Consider the following 22,304-nt stretch of genomic DNA (forward strand, 5'->3'; position numbering starts at 1 on the left):
GTGCTAGACAAGTTTGGCGATACCCGCACCTTACCACACCGCAGCCCATGCCAAAACATCCCCCGTGACACCCATCCACTGCAGAGAGCCACAAGCTTGGGCATCGACCAGGGCAGGGCTCAAGCACAGCCTGGTAGGCAAGGGGTAGGAAGCACAGGCAGCTGCCCAGAGCCCTGCTGGGAGTGGGCAGGATGAGCACCACTTCACTGTGCTGGGGGGCAGCTGGGAGCCGCCCCGCCACCCTGCAGACCCATCTAGTGTCAGCCTGGACCCCCTCCCAGCCACCACTGCCCACCACAGCCTCCGTGAAGCAAACCAAGAGCCAGTGGGAGAAGCTGCAAGTTTTGCCCCTTTTTATTACACAAAATAACTTCAACACAATCAGTACAAATTAGAATGAAAAGTTTCACTGAAAATGCCAAATAAATTAAAAATACCTTTGCATAAACTTAAATAAAAGAGCTAAACAGTGTATTAAATAGTCTGCCAAATTCACAGGCAATAAGAAAAAAAGGGACATGTCTCGGAGGTGTCCATGAGAGAAGGTCCTCACAGAGGTGATGCTTGGAGGGAGCAAGGCGTTGTTCATCCACTGCCTGCCTTGTCCTTTTGGTGATTCACTATGTCCTGGACCCACTTATCATCAGGTTTGCCACAGACCTTCTTGCCTGTGATTGTGGTAAATCTGCAGAAGGAAATCCAGTTCAGAGGAGAGGAGAGGAGAGGAGGGGAGAGGAGAGGAGAGGAGAGGAGAGGAGAGGAGAGGAGAGGAGAGGAGAGGAGAGGAGAGGAGAGGAGAGGAGAGGAGAGGAGAGGAGAGGAGAGGAGAGGAGAGGAGAGGAGAGGAGAGGAGAGGAGAGGAGAGGAGAGGAGAGGAGAGGAGAGGAGAGGAGAGGAGAGGAGAGGAGAGGAGAGGAGAGGACCACCTGCTCCTTGCCACTGGTGACCCCACCAAACCAGACACCTCTATAGCTGCAGAACAGCCCCAGGGAAATACAGGGTGGGGGCTTGGCTTAATGTCATTACAGATGTCTTGTTCTCTGCTATGTAAGCCACTTTGACCCCAGAATGCCTACTCCAGCTGGGACACCGTCCTGCCTGAGTCCTGCTATCTTGGGATAAGGGAGGTGACCAGCAGAAGCTCTTTGGCTCAGATCTAGCAGTGAGGTCCACAAACTGGCTGCCTGGAATATGGGATTGGCCTCTGAGATGTTTCCAGGCTGTTCTCCTAACACGGGAGAACCCAGCCTGGTGTTTTCCCTTGCCAGGATGGGGTGTGATGTGGGTTTCCTGGCACTGCCACTCTTCAGTGGAGCAGGGCCCCCCAGGATTTGGGCAGATCTACTCACATCACAGCTGGCTGGAAGCAGTGGCTGTCTGTGTGCTCATACATCACCACGCGGCTCGAGGGAAACGCTTTGGTGCTGTATTGGATGCAGCAGGGACCAGACATGTTGACAGACCCTGGAAGAGAAGTAAAGTTTTTCTGATTAAACCAGACCAGGAAAAGGACCACTGGGGAGAAGCAGGGTCAGAAGATCAGAAGGTCCCCACTGAGGAGGTGCTGCTCCCACCATGGGCTCCCACCACAGCCATCCTTCCCTCAGGAAGCCAAAGAGTAGCAAGACATGCCTCTCCTTTCCCACAGCAGATGCTTGGAAGGGAGAGCTGCCAAGCATCACTAGACCTTATACAGCAGAAAGAAAGAGGAGAGAGCTCCTCAGAGAAGAGAACTTGGACTTACTTGGAGAAGAGGAGACCTGGTAGCAGAGGACAGCCATGAGAAGTACAGCAAGGGCAGCTGTGGAGGTCTTCATGCTCCTGTTGAGTGGAGATAAATTGTAGGAGTCAGGCTAGACTGCTGCAGAGTGCCCCTTGTTGTGCCTGATGTGAGATCCCTGGGTTCAGCCCACTTTATAGAGGGAGACAGCAAGCGAGGACAGAAACATGCCGGAAACATTGCTGAAAGACATGACACAATGGAAAAAGTGCTGTGTCAGGGGTGCCACACAGTCCCACAGAGGGAAGTGCCTGGAGCCCCGAGGAGAGCAGTGCCCTGACGTGGCATGTTATATAATGATATGATACCATGAAATGATAGAGAACAGGATGACCTCTTTTTTCCTTTCCCCTGAGCAAAGGACTTTGTAGAGAACCTAGATGTAATGATTCAGAAGATTAGTAGATGGACCTCTTGTCTAGAAGTCACTTGATGGCAATGGATGGAGAATGACCATGGCTGCCACGCACTCATGTTTCCTAGAATATCTGTATCACAGACAAACTGGGGACAATTCACTTCTCCCACAGCGACTGGAGCAGGGAGAGTCCATGAGTCAGGCAGCCCTCCCTGGCTGCCCGCCCAGCGAGTTGGCAAGGCACACAACAGCCATGCCCTGCCGCACTGGTAGCACTGCCCCAAGGAGATGAGGGCTTTCTCTGTGGGACCCAGAAGGCCTTCAGTATGTAAGCATGCAGAGCAGAGGGTAGAGCGCGGTGCCATCCCAGGTCTGGGCTCCTCTTCTGTCCTTGACCATCACTTGCAGCGAGTCATTAGGAAACTGGTTCTGTCACTACATTGCTGTTTCACAAACACCAGTGACAGCTAAAATAGCACTACTTTTATCCATGGACATGAGAATCAGCCATTAATGTTTACAAAGAGCTTTAGAAGCTCATGATTGTGTTGGCACAGCAGAGTTGGTTTAGATGATTATTTGGTTCCAGCAGTGTAGAATCGACACCCTCCTGACATTGCTTTGTCATTGTCCCAGCAGCCACAGACACATACAGAGGAGATTTGCTGGTTTAGCTCATATTGTTTGGGACACAAATGGTGTCTCTGTGCTGGCAGAGAAACTCCTGTTGGAAATGCTACATCCTTACAGAATGGCTCTGCTGACTTCCAGGCAAAGGCTTGTGGATGAAACCTCAGGAGAGCAAAGGAAGACTGAGGTCTTCATGGTGCTAATGAATGCATCCAGGTGCTGGACAACCACAGCCGAAGTGGGAAAGCCACACGAGCAGGCTGCCTTTCATGATGGTCCAATGAAGAAAGGGATCTAGCTCCTCTACGGAGAAGGATGATTACAAAAAAAAGACCCCACTGCCCAAAGTGGTGGCCTTGTAGGAACCCAAAGGAGGAACTAGAAGGGAAATTAGAAGATTTCCTCCACCGGCTGAAGGAGAGCTGATTCCAGGCCTGGGGCTCCCAAGTGCTCCAGGGCATGATGCAGACCATCACCACATCTCAGTAGACCGAACTCTTTGAAAAAGTGAGCCAGACTTGTTAGAAAGTATGGGCTAGGTGGCATTGCAGGATTTGTTTTACACAGAGCCTTTTGTTTTAGTAAAAAACTGTTACTAAGTATGAGCAAAACTGAGCCAGGGTGAGACCACACATGGGTGCCTTGCTGCTATGGAGGCAGGGAGCCTCTACAAGCCTGGAGGGCAGGCAGCCGGGGAGGGTCTGCCTGCAGAGCCCTGGGACCCCAGGGCACATGCTGCCAGTGGGGCTTTTGGAAAGACACTTCCTTAGCAGGGACAGGCATCTCCCATCACACAGCAAGAATGCAGCCCCCATTCAGCCCACAACCCACGGTTCCTCTGCAGCCAGTGTAGCTCAGTCCTCAGCTTTGCCTTTCCAGCAGTGAGGGCACTGGCATATCCATTTACTTCTCTCCATCTCTCTTTCCCCATTGACGGGATTGCTGCCATCCCAGATCATGCTGAGGGGTTAAACTCCCAGAGAGAGAGTGAATCAAGACAGCACGAATCAAGGCTGAGGCTTTACTCGCCTGTGGCAGAGAAGGACTCATGGTACCCGGCTCTGAACAGCTGAGGATCTCAGAATTCATCTGGGATCCTGCCTGCTCTATAATCCCTCTTGTCCTGTGCTCCAGAGCCCATTCAGATGCTAAGATGAAACCTTGCACCTCCAGGGGCACGAGGTCCCACCATCAATGTCCTGGGCTGAATCCACTCACCCCCACACTGCACAGAGTGGGGCTGGGAAGATGTCAGCCTGCTGCTGGTCCATCCCTTGAGTGGTCAGGAGTTGCTCATCTTGCCTGAAGCATCTAACTTAATCTAGCAGGGAGCCTTAGGAAAGTGGCTGTCCTGGGGAGCTGCCAGGAAGGGGCCAGGCAGGCTGCAGGCACCCTGCATGAGATGTTAGCACTGGCAGCAGCATGGCCAACCTGGAAAGAAGGTGTGTGCCGAGCCACAATCCCAAATCCACAACACTTCTGCACGCCCTCTGCCTCCCTGTTCCAGCTCTTCCTGCAACGTGTCCATCTGTGCTCCTAGGACATCTGAGGCAGAGAATTAGCAGCTCCCCTCCATCCCCATGCCCAATTCAGCCATGCTGCACCTCCAGCCTAGCTATAAGTGACTCCCCTCACCCTGCTTCCATGCCTCCCCCACCTCTGGGAGCTCTTGGCACCCTTTTTACCCAGTTGCTGCTCAGGGTTGCTGGGGAAGGGGGAGGTGAAGCTGGGCTCTTGAGCAGGGAGAGGGTGTATGGGCAGCAGCTGCCTGGACTGTGCAGGCCCCCTTGCACACCTCTGTCCCCATGGGGCTGGCCGTGCATCACTGATGGATGTGCTGCCTGAGACAAGAGACATGACAGCTTGACATACCCAAGGTAACAGACCAAGACTGACACCCCTGCCTGAGGCAACAGATGGCAGATTGAGGCTGAGGGTGCTAGAAACAGGCTTGGAGACAGATCTGACCGAGTGCCAGACTGGGAAACCACATGGAGAGATGAGATTGAGATCAGACTGAGATGAGATGATCATGATGCACTGATGACCTGCTAACCTAGGTGCCACCCACGCCTACCACTTTCATCCCTGGCTCCTGCCATTTCTACAAGTGCATTCAGACCAACATTTGCACACATTCCCTGTTCAGACCAATCTTAACTTTCCTGTTACACATCTCCACACAGGGACTAGAATAAAACTGAGAGGAGGAGAACAGACTGGGGAGTGAGCTGGAGACATCCTCACTGATGCAGCTCACACCAACACAGCCCAGCTTGGAGCTGCTTTTAGCTGAATGTTCTGGATGTTCTTGCAATATTCAAATATGGATTTGATGGAAATGTCAAGATTCATTTTGAAAAATCAATATTTTCTATCAGGAATATAAATGTGCCTAGACATTTTCAATGAATTCTCTCTCCTTTCAGACATACCGGGCTGTGTTTCCTGCTTCCATTCATTGCAAAAGGAATTCTTGGAGGTTTTGACACCTCTGTTATTCCCCCTATTCGCTGTTTTCCTCAACTCTGTTCCTTCCTTGAAGGAAGATTTCGTATTTCAGTCTTGACTGCTCCTTCCTGCCAAGACAAATAATGCAAATCTCTAAATATTTTGATTTCTAAACCCTCCTCCATATCATACATCCTAAATAGTATTTATTTATGGAGTCTGTAAAACCTCTGCCTTATGGTGTGTTTCAGCCTTTGATAGAAACCACACATATCTTTCTTTGGATCCATCACCAGAACAGATTTGGGATGCAGTAGGAAGTCTTTTCTTAGCCCTGAAGGCAGCCTACTCCACCACACCGACTAGTAGGTTGGAGTCATATCTGGGGGATCACATTATCACAGTGCCCCTGGGAGCTGCCAGACCACTAATGTGGGAAACTGGTTTTAACTGGGAGCAAATCAGCTGGAAACAGAACAAGAATGACTGGGGCAAGTCAGCGATCACAGGGTGGTATGGCTTCAAGAAAGACAAGCAAGATCTCAGATGTGGAGAGGTATTTTCAAGAGGGATCGAGACTTTCCAGCATGGGAACTGAAGTCTGCAAAATGACGAATGGCCTAGAAAGAGGGACAAATAGCGATTATTCACTGTCTTTCCCAGAGAAAGAACCATAAACCATCAAAAGAAGCTGGCAAGAGACAGGTTCAAAATGAACAGAAGGATGCAGCTCTTCAAACGAGGAGCTCCTTGCCAAGGGACATGGCAATCACAAGGAAATTTCCATGTGTCTGAGTCAGGGCTTTGATTTCAAAGCAGTAAGCTCAAGAAGATTTGTAAAATGAGAATGGTTGGAGGCTGGGAGTGCACTCGAGGGAGGCAGCACAAGTATTTGCCTTTCTCTTCAAGGGGTCTGCTGTGGCCACATCTGGAGATATTAAGGCTAGGCTAGATGGACCCTTAGTCTACATCATCTGGGACTGTGCTGTAAGGTCTATAGAGTAGCTTGTGAATTGCACTGAAATCCCAGGACTGAAATTTATATATCAGGATATGCCTCCAGATGAATAATATTTTTGGTAAATGTCAGCAGAAAGACACCAACAGTTTCTAAGCACACAGCAAGGCAGAAATACATTGCTGCAGTTTGCACAATTTTCCAAGACAAATTTGGGGCACCTAGAAAAGCCTCACTTTTGGACCAAGAGCCTGAAGAGTGGGAGGTGGCCGGCTGCTGTGTCAGGATGTGGCCCTCACAGAAATTTCGTAGTACTTCTAACGACAGATGCAGGCTGCCTTTGCCAAATTACAGCCATGCATATAAACCTTTGTTTCACTGAAGATGCTCTCAGCACTGAGCACCAACCTACCTGCAGCTGAGCAGGGTGTGCTCAGCAGCTATAGCGCTGCATGACTGTTTTAGCTATGGCAGCTGAGGTTCTGAGAAACTAAGAGAAAAATATTTGGGCGTTAGGTTTGAGACACGCAGGATCTGACATTTCTGAGCACTTGGCATTATGTGGTACTTTGTACTTGCAAAGTCTGCCTCCTGTTGTCTTCAGCTGGAGATACCTGTGACATCTGCAAGTCAGACCGCAGGATTTCAGGAATCTAGAAAACAAAGACAATGCTCCACAAGAGCACTAGTGAATGTTGGGTTATGCAGCAAGCACAGGGGTCCTACACACAACCCTGCACACCCCAAGTCATACACAGAAAACCTTTTCTCAGTGATCACATTCTGGCAGCCAAAGGCTGCCTCATAACACAGAAGCAAAGCAAACTTGCCATGTCCCACCTTAGGAGAGACCAGCCTTTCCCACCACCTGCTCCTGGCACAAGCCGCCAGTGCAAGGTGGTAATCCTCAGTGTTGTGTGTTGGGCTCGGTGCAATGCTCCAGTTGGACCTGCTGCCCATGCAATGGGGAAGCTCTCCAGCAGATGGCAAACACTTCCCACCTCCAGGCCCTGCTCCAGAGCGTTTTTCACCTAGGTAGCCACCCTTCAGAACGGCAGCCCAAGGTTGGGTTTGGGTCCTCTCCTGTAGATCCAGCTGGAAACCATGCTCAGCCTTGCTTTTGAATTCTTGGACAAGCAGAGGTACTTGCTTTAGTGCAGAGGACACACCTGGTGATGTTTTGGGGATGTAACATCCCTCCTTGGAGGGTTACATCCCTCCTTGTAAAAGCTGGGCGAGCAAACCTTGCCCAGGACAGAGGTGAGGGCCCCATGGACCCTCACGCTCCTCAGCTAAGCAGTCCTCTCCAAAACCCTCTCCCTGTCCCCTTTCAAGTGGCTGCTCTGCCTCAGCCATTCTCCTGAGTGGGAGCTCACCCTCTTGCACGAGGACTGTCCCTTCCCTTTGCCACTCACTGCCCCATGTAGCAGCCCAGGGGCTCTTTGACAGCATGAGGAGACAAGGACTCAGCAGCAGCATCTGGTTTGCCCAAAGCATTCAAAAAAATGGGATCAAAAGATGAACACACACACACACACACAGAGCCACCACCAGCAGGCTCCTTCTGGTGCACTGTGCTGCCCCAAGTGCTCTTTGCTCTACCAGGGACCCTGTCTGGACCACCACGCCGCACCGAAGACCCTGCCCTCTCCCTGCAACAGGTGGGCACTTTGGCTCATAAGATGTTTTTGTCCCAGGGTCTGAGCAAATAGCCCTGTTGGCAGGGCAGGGTTGTGTTTGTAGTTGCAGGATTGCATTTGTGGAAGGCTTGTCATGGCCACTGCCCTCCCCACTGCGTGGCTTTCCAGAAGATGTGCCTGCCAGGAGTGGCTCATCTGCTCGGACGGGCTCAGGAGATTGTGTCTTGGGGTGTCTAAAGGGGCGACTGAAGAGGGTCCATTTGGGAGCTCACCTCCAGGCAGGAAAAGAGAGCAGGATCTTTGCACAGAGCCCTGTGCCCGCCTGCTCTGGCACAGCCAGCTGGATAACAGAGGAAGGACTGTGGCACTCTCTGTGCCTCTATTTTCTTGCTGAAACAAGGGGGATCTGTGCTCTCCCTGAGCCTGGGCCAGGCCATGGGAGGGTGAGGAGTATTGCAGCAGCACCCTGGGACTCTCCCAGGTCTGGCTGGGGAAGGGGGTTGGAAAGGGAGCCTTTAGCTCCCAGCCCCCAGGAAAAGAGCATCCCTCAGCCCCAGTCAGGGCCCACAGCCCCTGCAGTCCCTTCTGGCCCCTCTCCTGCCACTTCTTCTTCCCCTTTGCTTGCAGGTCCTTTGGGATGAGACCAAGCTGAGAAGCAATGTCCTGGCGGAGAGTGAGCAGCCCCTTTTAGTTATGGGTGGGAGCCCTGGAACATGTGAGTAGCAAGGGGAGGCTGCCCTACAGAGCCCTGCAAGGGCTCTGGTCCCCCCTGCCAAGCCTGAGCCAGCACTTGATGGGTGTCACGTGCTGCTGAGCACTAGGCTGCCCGATGGGAAGAAGAGAGGGGACACATCATCCTCTCCATGTCCCAGCAGACACCAGACCCATGGTCTCCATCCTGCAGAAGATACTTGGGTGCAGACAACCCAGGTAGCTACTGAAAGCAAGGAAGGTGACCATGCTCCACAGCCCAAGCCCAAGGTCTCCTGTCCCAGAAATGGAAAAGCAGCTGCACCGGGGTGGGTGGCACTGGGGAAGCCAGATTCTGTCCCCTCACAGGCCAGACAACCCATAACAGGCTCTCCCATCACCCTTTGCCTCCAGGTTGCAGCCCAGCCTTTTGGACAGGAGCAAGAGGAGCACAGAGCAACCAAGCAGATGAAACCCAGCCATGGCTTCCAAAAAGGACCTGCTGGGTGAGAGGAGCAGTGCCCAACCCAATTTTCCTCTGCCCTGCACACCAGCCCTTCTCCATCATCTCCCCGTGGAACCCGAGGCACAGGAACAGACCCCACACAGGAACAGCCCTGTGCCTTCCCCACTTCCAGAGCATCATTCAACCTGCCTAAAAGCAAGGCACCCTCTCCCACCAGAAAGCAGCCCCCCAAATCCCTGCAGAGCAGCCTAAAAATGAAGCACATGGTCCCACCAGAAGCGAGCCTCCCAAATCCCTGCAGAGCAGCTGAGCCAGGGCCAGAGCCCCAAAGCACAAGCCAGCAGAGCCACTGGGTGGATTGGGCCAGCCCAGGGTGGTCTGACCAGCTGCCTATGGGCTGGATCCCAGCTCCATCCTGTTACAGCCCCTGTCTTGGAGAAGGCAGGAGCAGCCAGTAGAAACAGCCCGTTCTGGCCCACATCCAGCCGCCTTCCTCTGCTCCAGCCCAGGCAGGAGGAGTGTCCCAGTTGGCCAGCCCAGGTCCCCAAATGGGCACTCAGCCCTGGCTGTGGAAGAAGAGGATGTGACTCTGCTCTTCATTAAGACGGAGCAGATAACATAAGCCTCGTGGTCCCTTGCCTCGGGGTTGAGGTCCAGCCCCTCTAGATCCAGGCCTGCATGCTGGAGAGGTCATGCAGGAGCAGGATGCTTTTAGCCAGGTATAGGGGTGAGAGAGGCAGGCAGATCACAAGGACCTTGCTGTCCTTTGTCAAATGCCCTCCTCTGTTCTTTCTTTCCTTCATCTCCATTCGGCAATGACTTCATTTCTTCAATTATTAATCACCTCGCTGCAATAGTGGCTGAATTAAACCCATTAGACCTCCTCTGGGACCAGCCCCAAGGAAGGAGGCAGGTTTCCAGAAAGTACATTAGAGAGAAGGCAGACAGAGAGTCGAGACAAGCTGGGGTGGGAGGAGGTGGCCTTGCTGTACAGTGTAGGCCATTTCCCATCAGCTGTGAATCTGATATCCAAGGCACAGAGACAGGGTAAGGTCTGTCACGCAAACAGACTGGGCAGCTACAGAAGGGTGCTTGTGTGGCAATTGTTTCAGCTGAAAAATAAGCCACAAAAGTGAGTTATGCAGGGAGAATTGCTTGCACAAGAACTCCTGACAACCCACATCCTAAACAGTTGTTCCCAGATTGCCCCATCACCCCTGGCAGCAGCAGACAGGATGGTCTTGCACAGCTCCTCCCCACTTGAAGCAAAGACACTGGTTTTGTGTGACCTGCTTTTAAGGATCCAGCTGGCACGACCCAGCACAGCCCCCTTTGCCATTATTGGGGATTAACGATGGGAGCAGTCTTAGAGAGTTTTCTGTCTCTTTGCAAAAATACTCATTTGTCCAAATTTTGCAGAAATGTTCCAAGTTCTGGCAAAGGTCCCAGTGGGAAATTCACCTCCAGAGTGGGGTGGGATTCCTGGTCAAAAACCACAGGAGCCGGCCACAGTCCAGCAATTCTCTGGGTTGAGACAGGGCAAAGATCAGGCCCCAGCATAAGTCTCTGATGAATGAAGGGACCAGAGACATGAGCCCTGATCAGGTTATGCAAAAGAGCATCTCAGCCATCAATCTGCGAGCTGTTCAGGGGAAGTGAAAACCTTCTCCCGCTTCTCTTTCCATGTTTTTCAGACATCTGTAACCATTTTTTGCCCCTCTGCCAGTGTTACCAGAGAAATGACCTATCCTCCTTGCTCTGCTCTGCCAGTTGTGCCCGCAGCTGCCTCCTGCCTGAGCACACACCTCTCCAGAGCTTGCCATCCACAGCTTGGATGACACAAAAGGCAAAGGCCCACACAACCTTCCTGCAGGCTGCTGGTCACCCTGTCCTTGCTGGCAGTCCAGGGATGCCTCCTCCCCACCTCCTCCCTGGCCCCAGGCAGGACTGTGAAGCTCTGAAACCATCCCATATGCTAAGCAAAGCCTGACAAATGCTACTCAGTGGGATACCGGGAATGCAGCTCAGCTCCGCCACCGCACACTACTCAGCGGGGCTCACCTGAGCCAGTGACCAAGAGGAGAGGGAGACGATGCGCAGGAGACCTGCACACCCGGGGCTCCCCATAAGCCCCTCCCTGGGGAGCCGGCAGGGCCACAGGCCTCCATGCTCCCCCATGGCCTGTTTATATTTTGGGCCAAGACGCGGGCAGCAGAGCAGACGTCGCATCCTGCCGTGGGGCTGGGCCAGGCCGGGAGCCCGGGGCAGGACTCAGAGCAGCAGGAGCCGTGCAGGCCGCAAGCCCGGGCCCGTGGGACCCCTCCAGGCCTGCCCACCCAGGCCGGCTCCGGCCGCAGCTCAGAGCCCTTCGGCACCAGGTCGCCCGAGCCCCGGGGTCTCGCTTGGCCGCGGGGCCGGGCCGGGCACCGCAGAGCCCTTCCCGGGCGGAGCCGGGGCCCGAGCGGCCTCACAGCCCAGACCTGCCCGACCCCCGCTCCGGCCCCGGCCCCGGCCCCGGCCCCGGCCCCGGCCCCGGCCCTCAGCGGCCCCGCCCATCCCCGCCAGGGGGCGCCACGCCGCACACGGGCGAGGCGCAGGGAGGGGCAGCGGGGTGTGAGCGGCGGGCGCGGAGGCCAATCATCACAGGGCGATGATACGGAGGCGTGACCGCAGGGCTGAAGTGGGCGGTGCTAAGAGGGCGGTCGCTGAAGGCGGGAGAGAGGGAGGAGCTCCCAGGGAGGGGCGGGAGCTACCGTTGAGTGGCGTCCGGCCGGACCAGAGAGCTTGGCGGCGGTCACGTGAGCCGGCCTCATGAGCCGGCTCGGGGCCACCCGCCCTGGGGGCTCCTCCCGAGTGGCAGTGGGGGCGGCCAATGAGAGCGAAGGGGCGGGACGGCGGGGTGGAGGCGGTGCCGGCGGGGCGTGCCCACGCGTGACCGACAGGTGGGCGGGCCAATGGCGCGGGGTCCAGCCAGCGGCGGCGCCGAGCGGAGCGGTGGCGAAGGCGCGGCGCGGCGAGGCCGGAGTGGCGGCGGGCGCGGCGGGGCCATGGACCGCGTGAGCAGCTCCGTGAAGCAGGTGTCCAACCCGCTGCCCAAGGTGCTGAGCCGGCGGGCGGGCGGCAGCGGCCTGGAGGCGGAGCGGGAGAGCTTCGAGCGTGCCCAGGTACGGGGCGGGGCCGCAGGGCGGGGCCGGGCCGGGCCGGCGGGTGATGCCGACCGGGGGGGGAGTGCCGCCCGAGGGGGCGGGGCCGGCAGGGGGCGGTGGGGACCGCCAGGTAGCTGGAGTTGGTTCAGCCGGGGGATGGGGGGGTGGGCTGGCCCGCGTGGGCGGGGTTAACGCAGGTGGGCGGGGCTTACTCGAGTCAGCGGGGCAAGCCCAGGTGAGGAGCGGGGGCGGGGCTGTCCTGGGTGGGTGGGGCTAGCTCGAGTTGTGTTGGCACAACTAGGCGGAGCTTGCGCGGGTGGGCGCGGCTTGACTGGGTGGGCGGGGCTGGCCTGAGCGGGTGGGGGCAGCCCAGGTGAGCTGGGTTGGCTCCAGTGGGCGGGGCTGCTCCAGGTAGGTGGAGATGGCTTGAGTGGGCGGGGCTGTCCTGGGTGGGTGGAGCCAGCCGAGCCCCGCCCAGGAGGGCAGTGGGTCGCCATGGAGGGCAGGGGGTGCGGTCCCCCTGGGGCTGGTCCCCCGGCCTGTGGCTGAGTCTTTCCCCTGCGGGCAGCGTGCCTGGGGGCAGAGGAGTGCGGTGGCACCCGGGCGGCCTGGGCCCGGCAGCAGGCTGCTCAGCCTGGTCCCCTCCTGCCAGTGGCTGTCCCAACTGGGGCTGCTGGCAGGGGGCCGGGGGGCTCACCTCTGGCCTTGGCCATGCGGCGGGGGACAAACCCAGCTCTGGCCAGAGGGCACGTGGTGGCTGGCTTGGGTTGCTGGTGGGGTTCGGCTTCCAAGCCCAGCTGGAGCTGTGTGTCATGCCCAGGCCAGTGCCCTCTCCATCCCTGGGCTCCATCTTGCATCCTCTCCTCAGAGGCACCCTCAGGACGCGACAGCCTCTGCCTCTGTCAGCTGGAGGGGACACTGTGCGGCTCCGTGGTGAGTGGGGTCGGTCACCCCCTTGGGTGCTACCCCCAGAGACCTCCCATGCCGCTTGGGGACACCTGGCATGGGCAGGGAGGGAACAGGGACTGCCCCTGCGGGCGGCTGTTGGGAAGAGGCACCAACGTGTTGAAAAACAGAGGTAGTGTGCTCCTTGGCAGCATCCAGAGTGCCTGGATGGGCTCTTTCTGCCCTTCACCTGTGTTTTAAGTGATGGCTTGATGTCCTGCACAGAGGGCAAGGTGGGGACAGAGCTGGGCAGGCAGCAGGGGTGCTTTGGGGAAAAAACTGGCGATTTTGGGAAAGGACGTGCTTGGAATCAGGTGGGAAGATGCCTGGACAAGCCACGGGAAGGGTGAAGAGGGATGGATGGCAGTGGGAGGAGCTGGGGACAACTTGCCCCTGCTCTGTGTCCAGGGATGGAAAGTAAAGGCAAAATGGTGCCGTCCTGACCCACTGTGGGAGAGGAAGGGAAACTGAGGCAGGAGAGGGGCAGAGGTGGCAGCCAGCGGGATTGGCTGCTCTGGGAGCAGTGCAGGGGGGGAGCGGGACCTGGATGAGACCAGAGTGGGAACGGCACGTGGGTGATGGCTCAGTAATGAAAATAAAGATCAAGGATCAGCTCTGAGGGTTGGGGTTTTTTCAGAAAGAAAAACATCAGCATTTAAGGTTGGATGCGAGATTATGCACAGGGAGTCTTCTTACCTTCCTTGTTCAAGTTCCTCAAAAATCAATTATTTATAGCACTAAAGGTGAAACCAGGACTAGTTTGCACATGAAATTGCCTGCCTGCTCCTTTGTGTCAGCAAACGACCCCATGGGATCCCTGGAGCTCCCACGTGCTCCCCGAGAGCCGCTGCTCCCCTGGGAAGGGCAGACCCAGAGAGGGTGGCAGACTTGGCTGGAGGAGCGGCACATGCGGCACCCAACACCATGCCGGCAGCACCATGAGCCCTCACACCACCTGCCACATCCGTACTAGATGGATTTAATCTTCCTTGTCCGATTTGCAGACAAATGACACAGGTTGTGTTTTTAGGAGCCCAGTCCCTGCCTGCCTTTTCGATCTTCTGTGTGTTCAGCTCTGTGCAATTTCCTTTCTCACTCATTTTTTTTTTCCCTTTTTTTTTTGCATAATTCTCTCTTTCTCTCCAGTTTAGGGAACTTGCCAGGCACCCCTCAGAACTTCCACACTTTGGTCATCCAGTTTTTGTCAAACTTCTCCTTTCTGAGGTTTTTTATTATAAAACCTTTGTGGGTTTGGGGTTTTTGGGGTTTGGTTTTTTTTTTTTTTGAAAGTGACTTTTCTTAAGAACAGTGTAATCTGTTAAGTGGCTTTTAAAATTAAGATTTTACCCGCATTTCTGCGTGTACAGGCTCATTCCCTCCTTGCCTCCAAACCTGCCTGTCTCACGACAGCAGCACACTCCCCAGGAAGACTATTCTGAGCTAAAAGCACCTGAACAGGCAGAAAGTATGTCAAAATGGGCCTTTGGTGAGCCTGAATAACACCTGCTTTGGTTTGGCACTGCCCAATTTATGTGGTCTGACACCCAGTTTGGAAAAACGAGAGCACCCTATGAAGCTCTGGGGGTGGTGGGACATCCTAGTAGTAGGAAGGTCTCGTGGTGGGAAGCTCTCGTGGTGGTGGGACATTCAGGTGGGTGGATGCTCTTATGGTGGGGGACGTTCTGGTGGTGGGACACTCACATGGTGGTGGGAAGCTCTGGTGGTGAGATGCTTTCACGGTGGTCATCATGTTGCACAATGGCTCTGCCCTGACAACATCCGTCAGTTGGCTTGGGGACAAATGGGAGTAAATTTCCTGGTGGCCTCTTTTCTTTTCCCATGGTTAGCCAGGTGTCTCATTTTTTCTGGTGATGCAAATGTGAGAAACCTGAGGACATGCTGAAACACTGTGTCCCTGCCATTGTGCTGCTGCATGTGTCCTTGCTGCCTGCTGGGCAAGAGCTGCTCAGTGAGAACCACAGAGATCGGGCCGTCTGGTTTGGACATATGCCCAAGGGCTCCCCTTTTCTTTTGCCATCAACACTGATAGTTTTCATGGGAAGTTGAGCAACAGGGACACCAAATCCTGCAGTTCTGCTGTCCTGCAGATGCACGGCTGTACAGGTGCTCACAAGGAGGGAGCACTGCTCATTGCCTCAACCTCGGTAGAATAAATCTTTGGACAGAGCAAAGATAACCAAGGCAGGAGAAAAACCACCAAAAGTGAAAATTTTGCTGTATGTTGAGATAAATATTTGTATTTCACATGATACCTGAGTCTGATGTTCGCATCCCCTTCAAGTTCTCCTGGTTGTATTGAGGAGCATGTTCTGGTGTCAGAGCTCTGCAGGGAAGGTCTGAAGACCTCGTCATTTAGGTTCGTGCATTAGGATCTTCCCTCCTTGGGTCTCCTTCCCTGTGTCCTCACTGCAGTGGTCCTCAGTGAATATCATTGTGCCATGATGGTGCCAAGGAGCAAATCTTGTTCTGCACCAACTCGCTTGGCTGGTTTGGCAAAGACCAACAACAGATGGATGAGCCAACGTCTTGAGGGTGAAAACAGTCAGAAGGACACAGGATTTCTGTGGGGTGTGGAGGACGCACACCAGGGTGAAATGCCAGGCTGTGCTGCTTCTTCACTTGTGTTTCAGACTGCCATGGGGAATTTCCCTTCATTCCCAGCAGGGACATGGCCAGTGAGGCCAAGCGCTGCTCAGCATCAGTGCAGGCAGAACTGCAGACTCATGGAGGTGGTGCCAGCTGGTCCCTGGAAAGCTGAAGGTGTGGGAAGGTCACCTTCCCGACCCAGCGTGATTCTGCTCAGCTGCTCCTGCACCAGCCCCTTCCCTCTTTTGGGAAACCAAACACTGGAGAAGGGCAAATGTGCTCGGAAAGTGAAGACGTGGGAAGTGTCCTTGGAGTCCCAGCAGGACATAGGCTGAGCTCTGGTCCTTGTTCCTGCCCCCGTGGCTTCTGGGCAGAAGGAAAGCAGTATATTGTGATCGCATGTTGTCTTCTGGGCTGCAAAGACAACATAACTCTCCTATATTTCCCCCTGTCCTGATTGTTGCTCTGATGTCCCAGCCATGCTTCATCGTGAGCATGGGCTGCCTGGTCTGGAGGCGGTGCTGGGTCCCAGTGATGAGAACATCCATGCAGTGCTGATGGAGACAGTGCCTGGGGTTGTGGAGGGGGGCAAAAGTTTTTTGCTTGTCCCCCAGAGCTCGTGTCTGCTGGGGCTTTGTGCCAGGAGACGTGCTGCTGACTTGTACCAAGGTTATGTGCCCATTGGGGTCACTCTGCGCTTGTCCACTGGGGACAATCCTAAGGGTGATCCATCCTGATAGTGGTGAGTGTTGGGAGAAGACACTTGTTTAAAATTCCTCCAGCTAAATCTAAAAAACTTGCACTTTATCTCTTTAACTGCAGGTTTTTTCTGAGAAAGTCACTGAGTAGCAAAGAGAAATGTGGACCACTTGGGTTGCCCACGGCCACCACCTTCTCTTGCACGTTTGCATGCTGGGTCCTTAGGACTGTGTGTTGCTGCTGGACCAGCAATAAAAACAATTTATGACGCAGAAATTACCCTGGAAAGACATATTTGCAGCAGAAGGTGATTGCTGATCTGTCTGCATCACTGCTCCTATCATAAGAGGTCCTTGATGTGGTGCAGAGGGTTGTCAAACTCTGCAGCTCAGGGTGGGGAGATGCAGCACACTGAACACAGCTGATGCCACATCTCAGAAAGGTTTTTAAGGTCCTGAGCATCTGTGAGCCATCCCATCACCAGTTCACGGGGGCAAGAAAGCTGTTTTCTTTCCTGCTCTGCTGTTGGAGGAGCCCTCTCAAAAACCATGCAGAAGAAGGAGAAAACATATCGGGCACAAAGTGATGTCAAATTAAATTGGCTTTTTTTTCCTCCCCCAGTGTTAGTTAGTAAATCCTTTTGATGTGGGAACCAAAATTTTTCACAGCCAAATGCAGGTTGAAAGCAGCTTTGTGCCCATTCTGGTCCCTGCGATGGGCTGTGCCACCTTCAGGCACTGTTGCAGCCTGACCACTGCTATTAATGCAATTAATCCATTTCCCCCATCATTTACATAATTGGGAACATGACACCATATGTCCCATCCATAGCAGGCCTGTTGGTTTCAGACCAGACCCAGCTCAGTACGACTCGCAGTCATGGAGGAAATACCATTTTACTACTGAAAAAAACAATTTTTGTGGTTCGGATGCTGCAGCCACCGACAGCTTTGCCAAGAACTTCAGTTCTTACACAGGAAATGAGGCTCCCTTCAAAGCACCAGAGTGGGGCTATATATATAGCGTCTCTGAAAAGATATTTAAAGAAACATATTGACACTAGCAAGAACAGGAAAAAATAGCTCCTGGCTGCAGGGAGCGAGGGCTGAAGGCAGCTGAGCCCATCCTGGGGGAGTAGGTAATACAGGGGATTAATTCATGGCTCTTTCATCTCCAGGAAAATGAGCTCCTGTGCTTTGTGCTGTGTGAACCCCCATGCTTTCAGTCTCCTGTCTTTTAATCGGAATTAGAGGTACTTGGAGTTGAATACAGCTTCAGCAGTGAAGAAATGAGTCATCTCATCTCTTTTCAGCAAGTCCCTCTTAGGAATTTATTTCCATCCCTGGGGAAAGAAAATGGTTTATCTTTTACCAGATTAGGGGCTGCTTTTCTCTTCAGTGCAATCTGGGATGGAGGGGTTTGGGGTTTTTTTGAAATATATGCAGAAATAACTGAGTTTTTTAATGTGGTGATGGACTCCAGAAGCAGCCGAGCCTCAGGGGGATAAATAGGTCTGGTGCTGAAAGTGGGGGCACTTCTGCCACCAAGTCCAGGGGGCTGCTCCAGATGGGAGCGTGATGTTTTTGGACCACCAAGTGACAAGGGGGGACCTTGCCCCAAATCATGCCGGAGGCTGAGCAGGAAGGCAGGGATGCTGGGGGATGTTACTGCCCCCAAAACCCTTTGCCCCTCACTCAGCACGTGCTGCCCTGATGGTGTCAAGAGGCTCTTTAAACTCTGATCTTTGAAATACAGATCAGCATGAATGATGCGAGCCAAGGTGGTTGTAATTCAGTGGCTCTGCAGTTAGGGGAGGGCTCCCCGCCGAGGGTGTCCTGCACTAAAGAGTGCGAGGGCTCTTGCCCTCTGAAATTCAGCCTGTTTAACTCCATCCTCCTGCAAAGCTGGGGAGAAGCAGCCAGCCAGGCAGATTGTTTTTACCAAATTCCCTGTCAGAGGACTCTGGACTGAGTGTGGTCCCCTCCACTGGCACTGACAGCGACCCTTGAGCTGAGGGAAAATGGTGGGGAAGGGCAGGTGGGATGTGGGTGCCTGTCACGAGGAGGGGGTGGCTCTTCCCAGCTTTGCTCTTCCAGGGGAAAAAACCTCTGGACAGACCAAAGTGAAGGGGCTGAAGCTGCAGGAGGGACAATTTTGGAAATTTTGGAAACCAAGGATGGTCAGAAGGTGCCTGTTGCAGATCCCAGCGCATTGTCTCATGGGTGCGACATGGGGCCAGGCTGAGCATCGCCCGCTCTGGCACTGTCTGACAGACAGGCACTGAGGCATGAGCCCCGGCACCCGCATGCTGTGACCGTGCTCATCCCATCGCCGGCCTCCGACTGTGTAACTCATTCGCTGTTGTGGCTGGCGGACTAAAATGGCTGCCCCAGCCTTTGCACAGATCCAGAACTTGACAGACACCGAGGTCCTCGGACATGTGTGTTTCTGAGCTGGAAAACTGGATGTATTCATAACTCAAAGCAAGCAAGAACAGGGGCAGTGGCTAGAGCCAGAAGTTGCTGCAACTTTGCAGGCAAGTTCTTATGCAAACCTGATGCTTAAACTTTAAAAAAATTCTTTTTTATTAAAAATGTATTTTTTTAATGAAGAATATTGATAATTATGTTTCAAAAAACATAATCAGCACACAGCAAGCGATGGTGGGAGGGCTGGTGAGGACCGCCCCAGGGACACCCTGGTGCAGGCAGGAGAAGAGGCTTCGCGGGCAGCCCTGTGACTCAGCCCTGGTGGGCCAGGTGCTGGTGTGGGCTGCGGAGAATCAACTTAAAACCCCTCTGTCCTAAAGGGATTCAGTCCTTCTCTGCTTTCCCCCACAGCTGACTCACGCTGGGGCAGTAGGGACGCAGGGCCAGCAACTGGGGGGTCACACAGCAGCACAAGGGCTGGAGGAATGGCTGGATCCTGGCCCTAATTTCTGCCACCAGCTTGGCTGATTCATTTTGCACAGTCACCAAATGAGAAAACTTCCTGGGGACAGACTGTTCCCTGGGTGACAGCAGAAACCAGCAGCGCAGCCGGTATTTTAGCCCGGATGTGCGAGTCCCAGCCCCCGGCTGGACTAATTATACATTGTGTGCTGTTCCGGGCTAATCACAGTGGAAGGTAAATGATCCCTGGTCTACATGCAAAAGGTGAAGTTACTTGCTCAACAGCATTTGCAGACATTTAATATTTTATCACAGACTCACAGAGAGGTTTGGGTTGGAAGGGACCTTCAAAGATGATCCAGTCCAACCCCCCTGCCATGGGCAGGGACATCTCCTAGTAGATCAGGTTGCTCAAAGCCCCGTCCAACCTGACCTCAAACACTTCCAGTGATGGGGCAGCCACAGCTTCTTGGGGAAACCTCTGCCAGTGTCTCACCACCCTCATCGTACAACATTTCTTCCCTATGTCCAGGCTAACCCTACCCTTGTTCAGATTAAAACTGTGTCTTAGCACACGGAGCTTCCTTTTGTAACCGCAGAATTTTGTCCCTGCGTTTTGGCAGCTTGACAAGTCTCCCGCCGATGGAGAGTGCGTGGTGTATATTGGTTGTGGCCATGGTTGGTGTTATACCACAAGGACAGGCTTAGCCTTGCGGCTACTCTAGGTATGGCCCTGGCCAGGGCTTCCAACAACATCTTCAGTCCAGCACAGCGATGGTCCCAGATGGTCCCAGTCCCCACCGCAGGCTTTGAGGTGGGTATGTCCATCAGCTGTGTCTTGGAGCCTGTGCCCTCCCATGGGGCTTGGCGCACACTTGCTGATCCCTTCTTGCCCTGCCTTTAGCCAGCCATGCTGGTCTGGTGCTCGGACAGGCAGACACCATTGCATTCTCTGTTCCCACCAACACAAAAAGCATCAGTGTGGTGGCTGCAAAAGCTGTGTTACTGACTAATCAGGTAGCACCAGAGCTCATTCAGCTTTATGGAGCTCATAGTGAGGTTACCAGGCTTTTTTTATGGCTTTGTCATGAAACTCAGGTTGTGAGGTTGACTTGAGTTGTCCAGATCTGCCATTCTTTGAGTCTTGAGGTGAAGATTCTTTGTTTCTTGCTGTTGAGTAAACTAACAAAACTCTGCTAAGCATGCTCGCAGATGAGATTGCTGAAGCTGTGTTTACTTTGTTCCAGGCCTTTCGTAATTTTACATGCTATTTTTACCTAGTCTGACTGGTAGCCAGCTTGATGTGATTGCAATAAATCCCAATTTAACAGCATCAGCCTGTGTCCTTCCCGGGTGGGTTTTTGGTCCTACTGCCCCAAATGCTCCATCAGAGGCTGTTGGCATCTGGGTTTCTGTTCCTTGGGGGTCTCCTGTGGTCTGATGTTCACTGCCCGGCTTTCCACCACGTCCACCACTTTGCCAAGTGACCTGATTCCTGCATGGGATGGTGCAGCCCCTCGGTCAGCACCACTGTGCTGCCAGAGCTGGGCTGGCAGCTGAAGCTCTGCCACCGAGGAGGGCACATTAAATATTTACCATGCAGAAAGAGGCAAGTTGCAGCAAACAAAGGGACCCTTTGGGAGAAGAGGCTTCTCTCGCCAGGGCCAGCCTGGAGACTTGCTATTTATTGTTACCATTTGTCTGTTTTAGTCCATGCGAGCAGCTCGGCCTCTCTAGAGAGTGCATGGCATCACTTATTTTATTTAGTAGATGCTGGCTGGAAAATAGGGTTTTCCAGTCATTGTGTTCACATGGAAGTGAACAAGAATACAGGGTTTCATAAGCACCGGGACATAAGGGACACCCAGGAATTGTCCCTCCTCCTCCTGAGAGCCCAGAAAAGATGTGATGGCATGAGTGCTGAGACCTCAGCAGTAGACTTAACCGACCTAGTGATGCATGTCCTGAGATTACAGCTCCCACCAAGCAGTGCTCCCCCAGTATTGGGCATCTAGGCGCGGGAAGGCTCTGGGTACGGTTGCAAAGAGCAATTTGCATCTTCTGCACAAGTGAGATGTGGCCCTCAGGTCCCCAACCGCTGGTGAAGCTCACTGTTCATCCAGGTGTGGACTAAATGCAATCTCTGCAATCCACTGAATCAAGCACTGATCAGCACTCCTGCATCTCAGTGGGCTTGGCAGCAGGTCACACTGGTGCTGGCCCTCGCCCTTGCTCGTCCGTCGGCATCATGGTTGTTGTCCCTTTCCTCCTGAGCCATGGTTACTGCGTGCACCAAGCGTGCCACCAAGCTTCAGGTTGCTCCTTGTGGGCCACCCAGTCCAGCTCTATAACCCCTCAGAACTACTCACAAGGAAAGTCCCACACCACCAGTTAGTGGTGTGTGAAGATTTTCCAAGGTCTTAAGGCAATACTGAAGCAGAGGCAGCGGAAGACTTTGACTTCTTCTGTGTTGAAGAAGTCAATGTAGACTAGGAATGGCTCCACCAGAAGAGATGATGGCTTCTGCATTGAATAAGTCAATGAAGTCATTGAAGAAGTCATCTCTTCTGGTGGAGCCATTCCCAGTCTGTGACCTGGTGGAGACCTTGTGTTTTCCCAGCCAGAAATGTTTTGCACACTTCACAAATGGGAAGGAAATGTTCTGACAGTGTCAGCAAGGTTTGACTGCGTCTGTGGCAGTAAATACTTGTCTGCAGAGGGCAAAGGTAGGTATTTCTGAGTTTGTTGAATTTTATGGTCTCATTCTGTTACCTGGAACTTGGATGGTCCGTACTGACCTGCTGGGACATGTGGAGTGGGTGTCAGGCAAGGTTTCTAACTGGGGAGCAGGGAGCTGCATATTGGTGTGGCTCATTCCTCCCCATGGTCCCAGGAAAGGCTTTGTGCCCTAGCTCTTCTCACCGTGGTACCTGCCACAGTTGTGCCTGGATGCACCTGTGCCTCCCCCCAAGCACAGAGCATCTCGTTTCAGCAGTGACCCACGCTTATGTCGGGGTGACGGGTGGGAGGATCACACGCAGCA

General features: G+C 53.8%; 2 protein-coding genes across 3 annotated transcripts in view; one reads left to right on the forward strand and one right to left on the reverse strand.

Moving 5' to 3' along the window:
• Positions 1–329: 329 nt before the first annotated feature.
• On the reverse strand, positions 330–1,917 carry LOC128149222 (C-C motif chemokine 4 homolog). Its single transcript, XM_052804179.1, has 3 exons — positions 1,745–1,917; positions 1,350–1,464; positions 330–685 (listed from the first exon to the last, which is right to left on the reverse strand). Exons 1-3 carry the CDS (start codon positions 1,815–1,817, stop codon positions 586–588), a joined length of 288 nt encoding a protein of 95 aa, XP_052660139.1. The 5' UTR covers positions 1,818–1,917; the 3' UTR covers positions 330–585.
• Positions 1,918–11,935: 10,018 nt separating this feature from the next.
• The window catches only part of HIP1 (huntingtin interacting protein 1), a 50,279-nt gene continuing 39,910 nt past the window's right edge, over positions 11,936–22,304 (forward strand). Inside the window, exon 1 of one of the 2 annotated variants that reach the window (XM_052803353.1) lies at positions 11,936–12,137. In XM_052803353.1, the coding sequence (XP_052659313.1) occupies positions 12,021–12,137 (117 nt within the window). In that variant the 5' untranslated portion in view covers positions 11,936–12,020. The remainder of the gene's footprint in view (positions 12,138–22,304) is intronic. The other variant, XM_052803352.1, reaches the window with a different exon arrangement.

The sequence above is a fragment of the Harpia harpyja genome, chromosome 12 (genome assembly GCF_026419915.1).
Source record: "Harpia harpyja isolate bHarHar1 chromosome 12, bHarHar1 primary haplotype, whole genome shotgun sequence".
Classification (NCBI taxonomy): domain Eukaryota; kingdom Metazoa; phylum Chordata; class Aves; order Accipitriformes; family Accipitridae; genus Harpia; species Harpia harpyja.

Coding starts and splice junctions, on each gene's coding strand:
- LOC128149222 (XM_052804179.1), bottom strand. CDS start 1,817: ATGAAGACCTCCACAGCTGCCCTTGCTGTACTTCTCATGGCTGTCCTC. Junction 1,465..1,744: donor CCAGGTCTCCTCTTCTCCAA/GTAAGTCCAAGT, acceptor CTTCTCTTCCAG/GGTCTGTCAACATGTCTGGT. Junction 686..1,349: donor TGCTTCCAGCCAGCTGTGAT/GTGAGTAGATCT, acceptor TTCCTTCTGCAG/ATTTACCACAATCACAGGCA.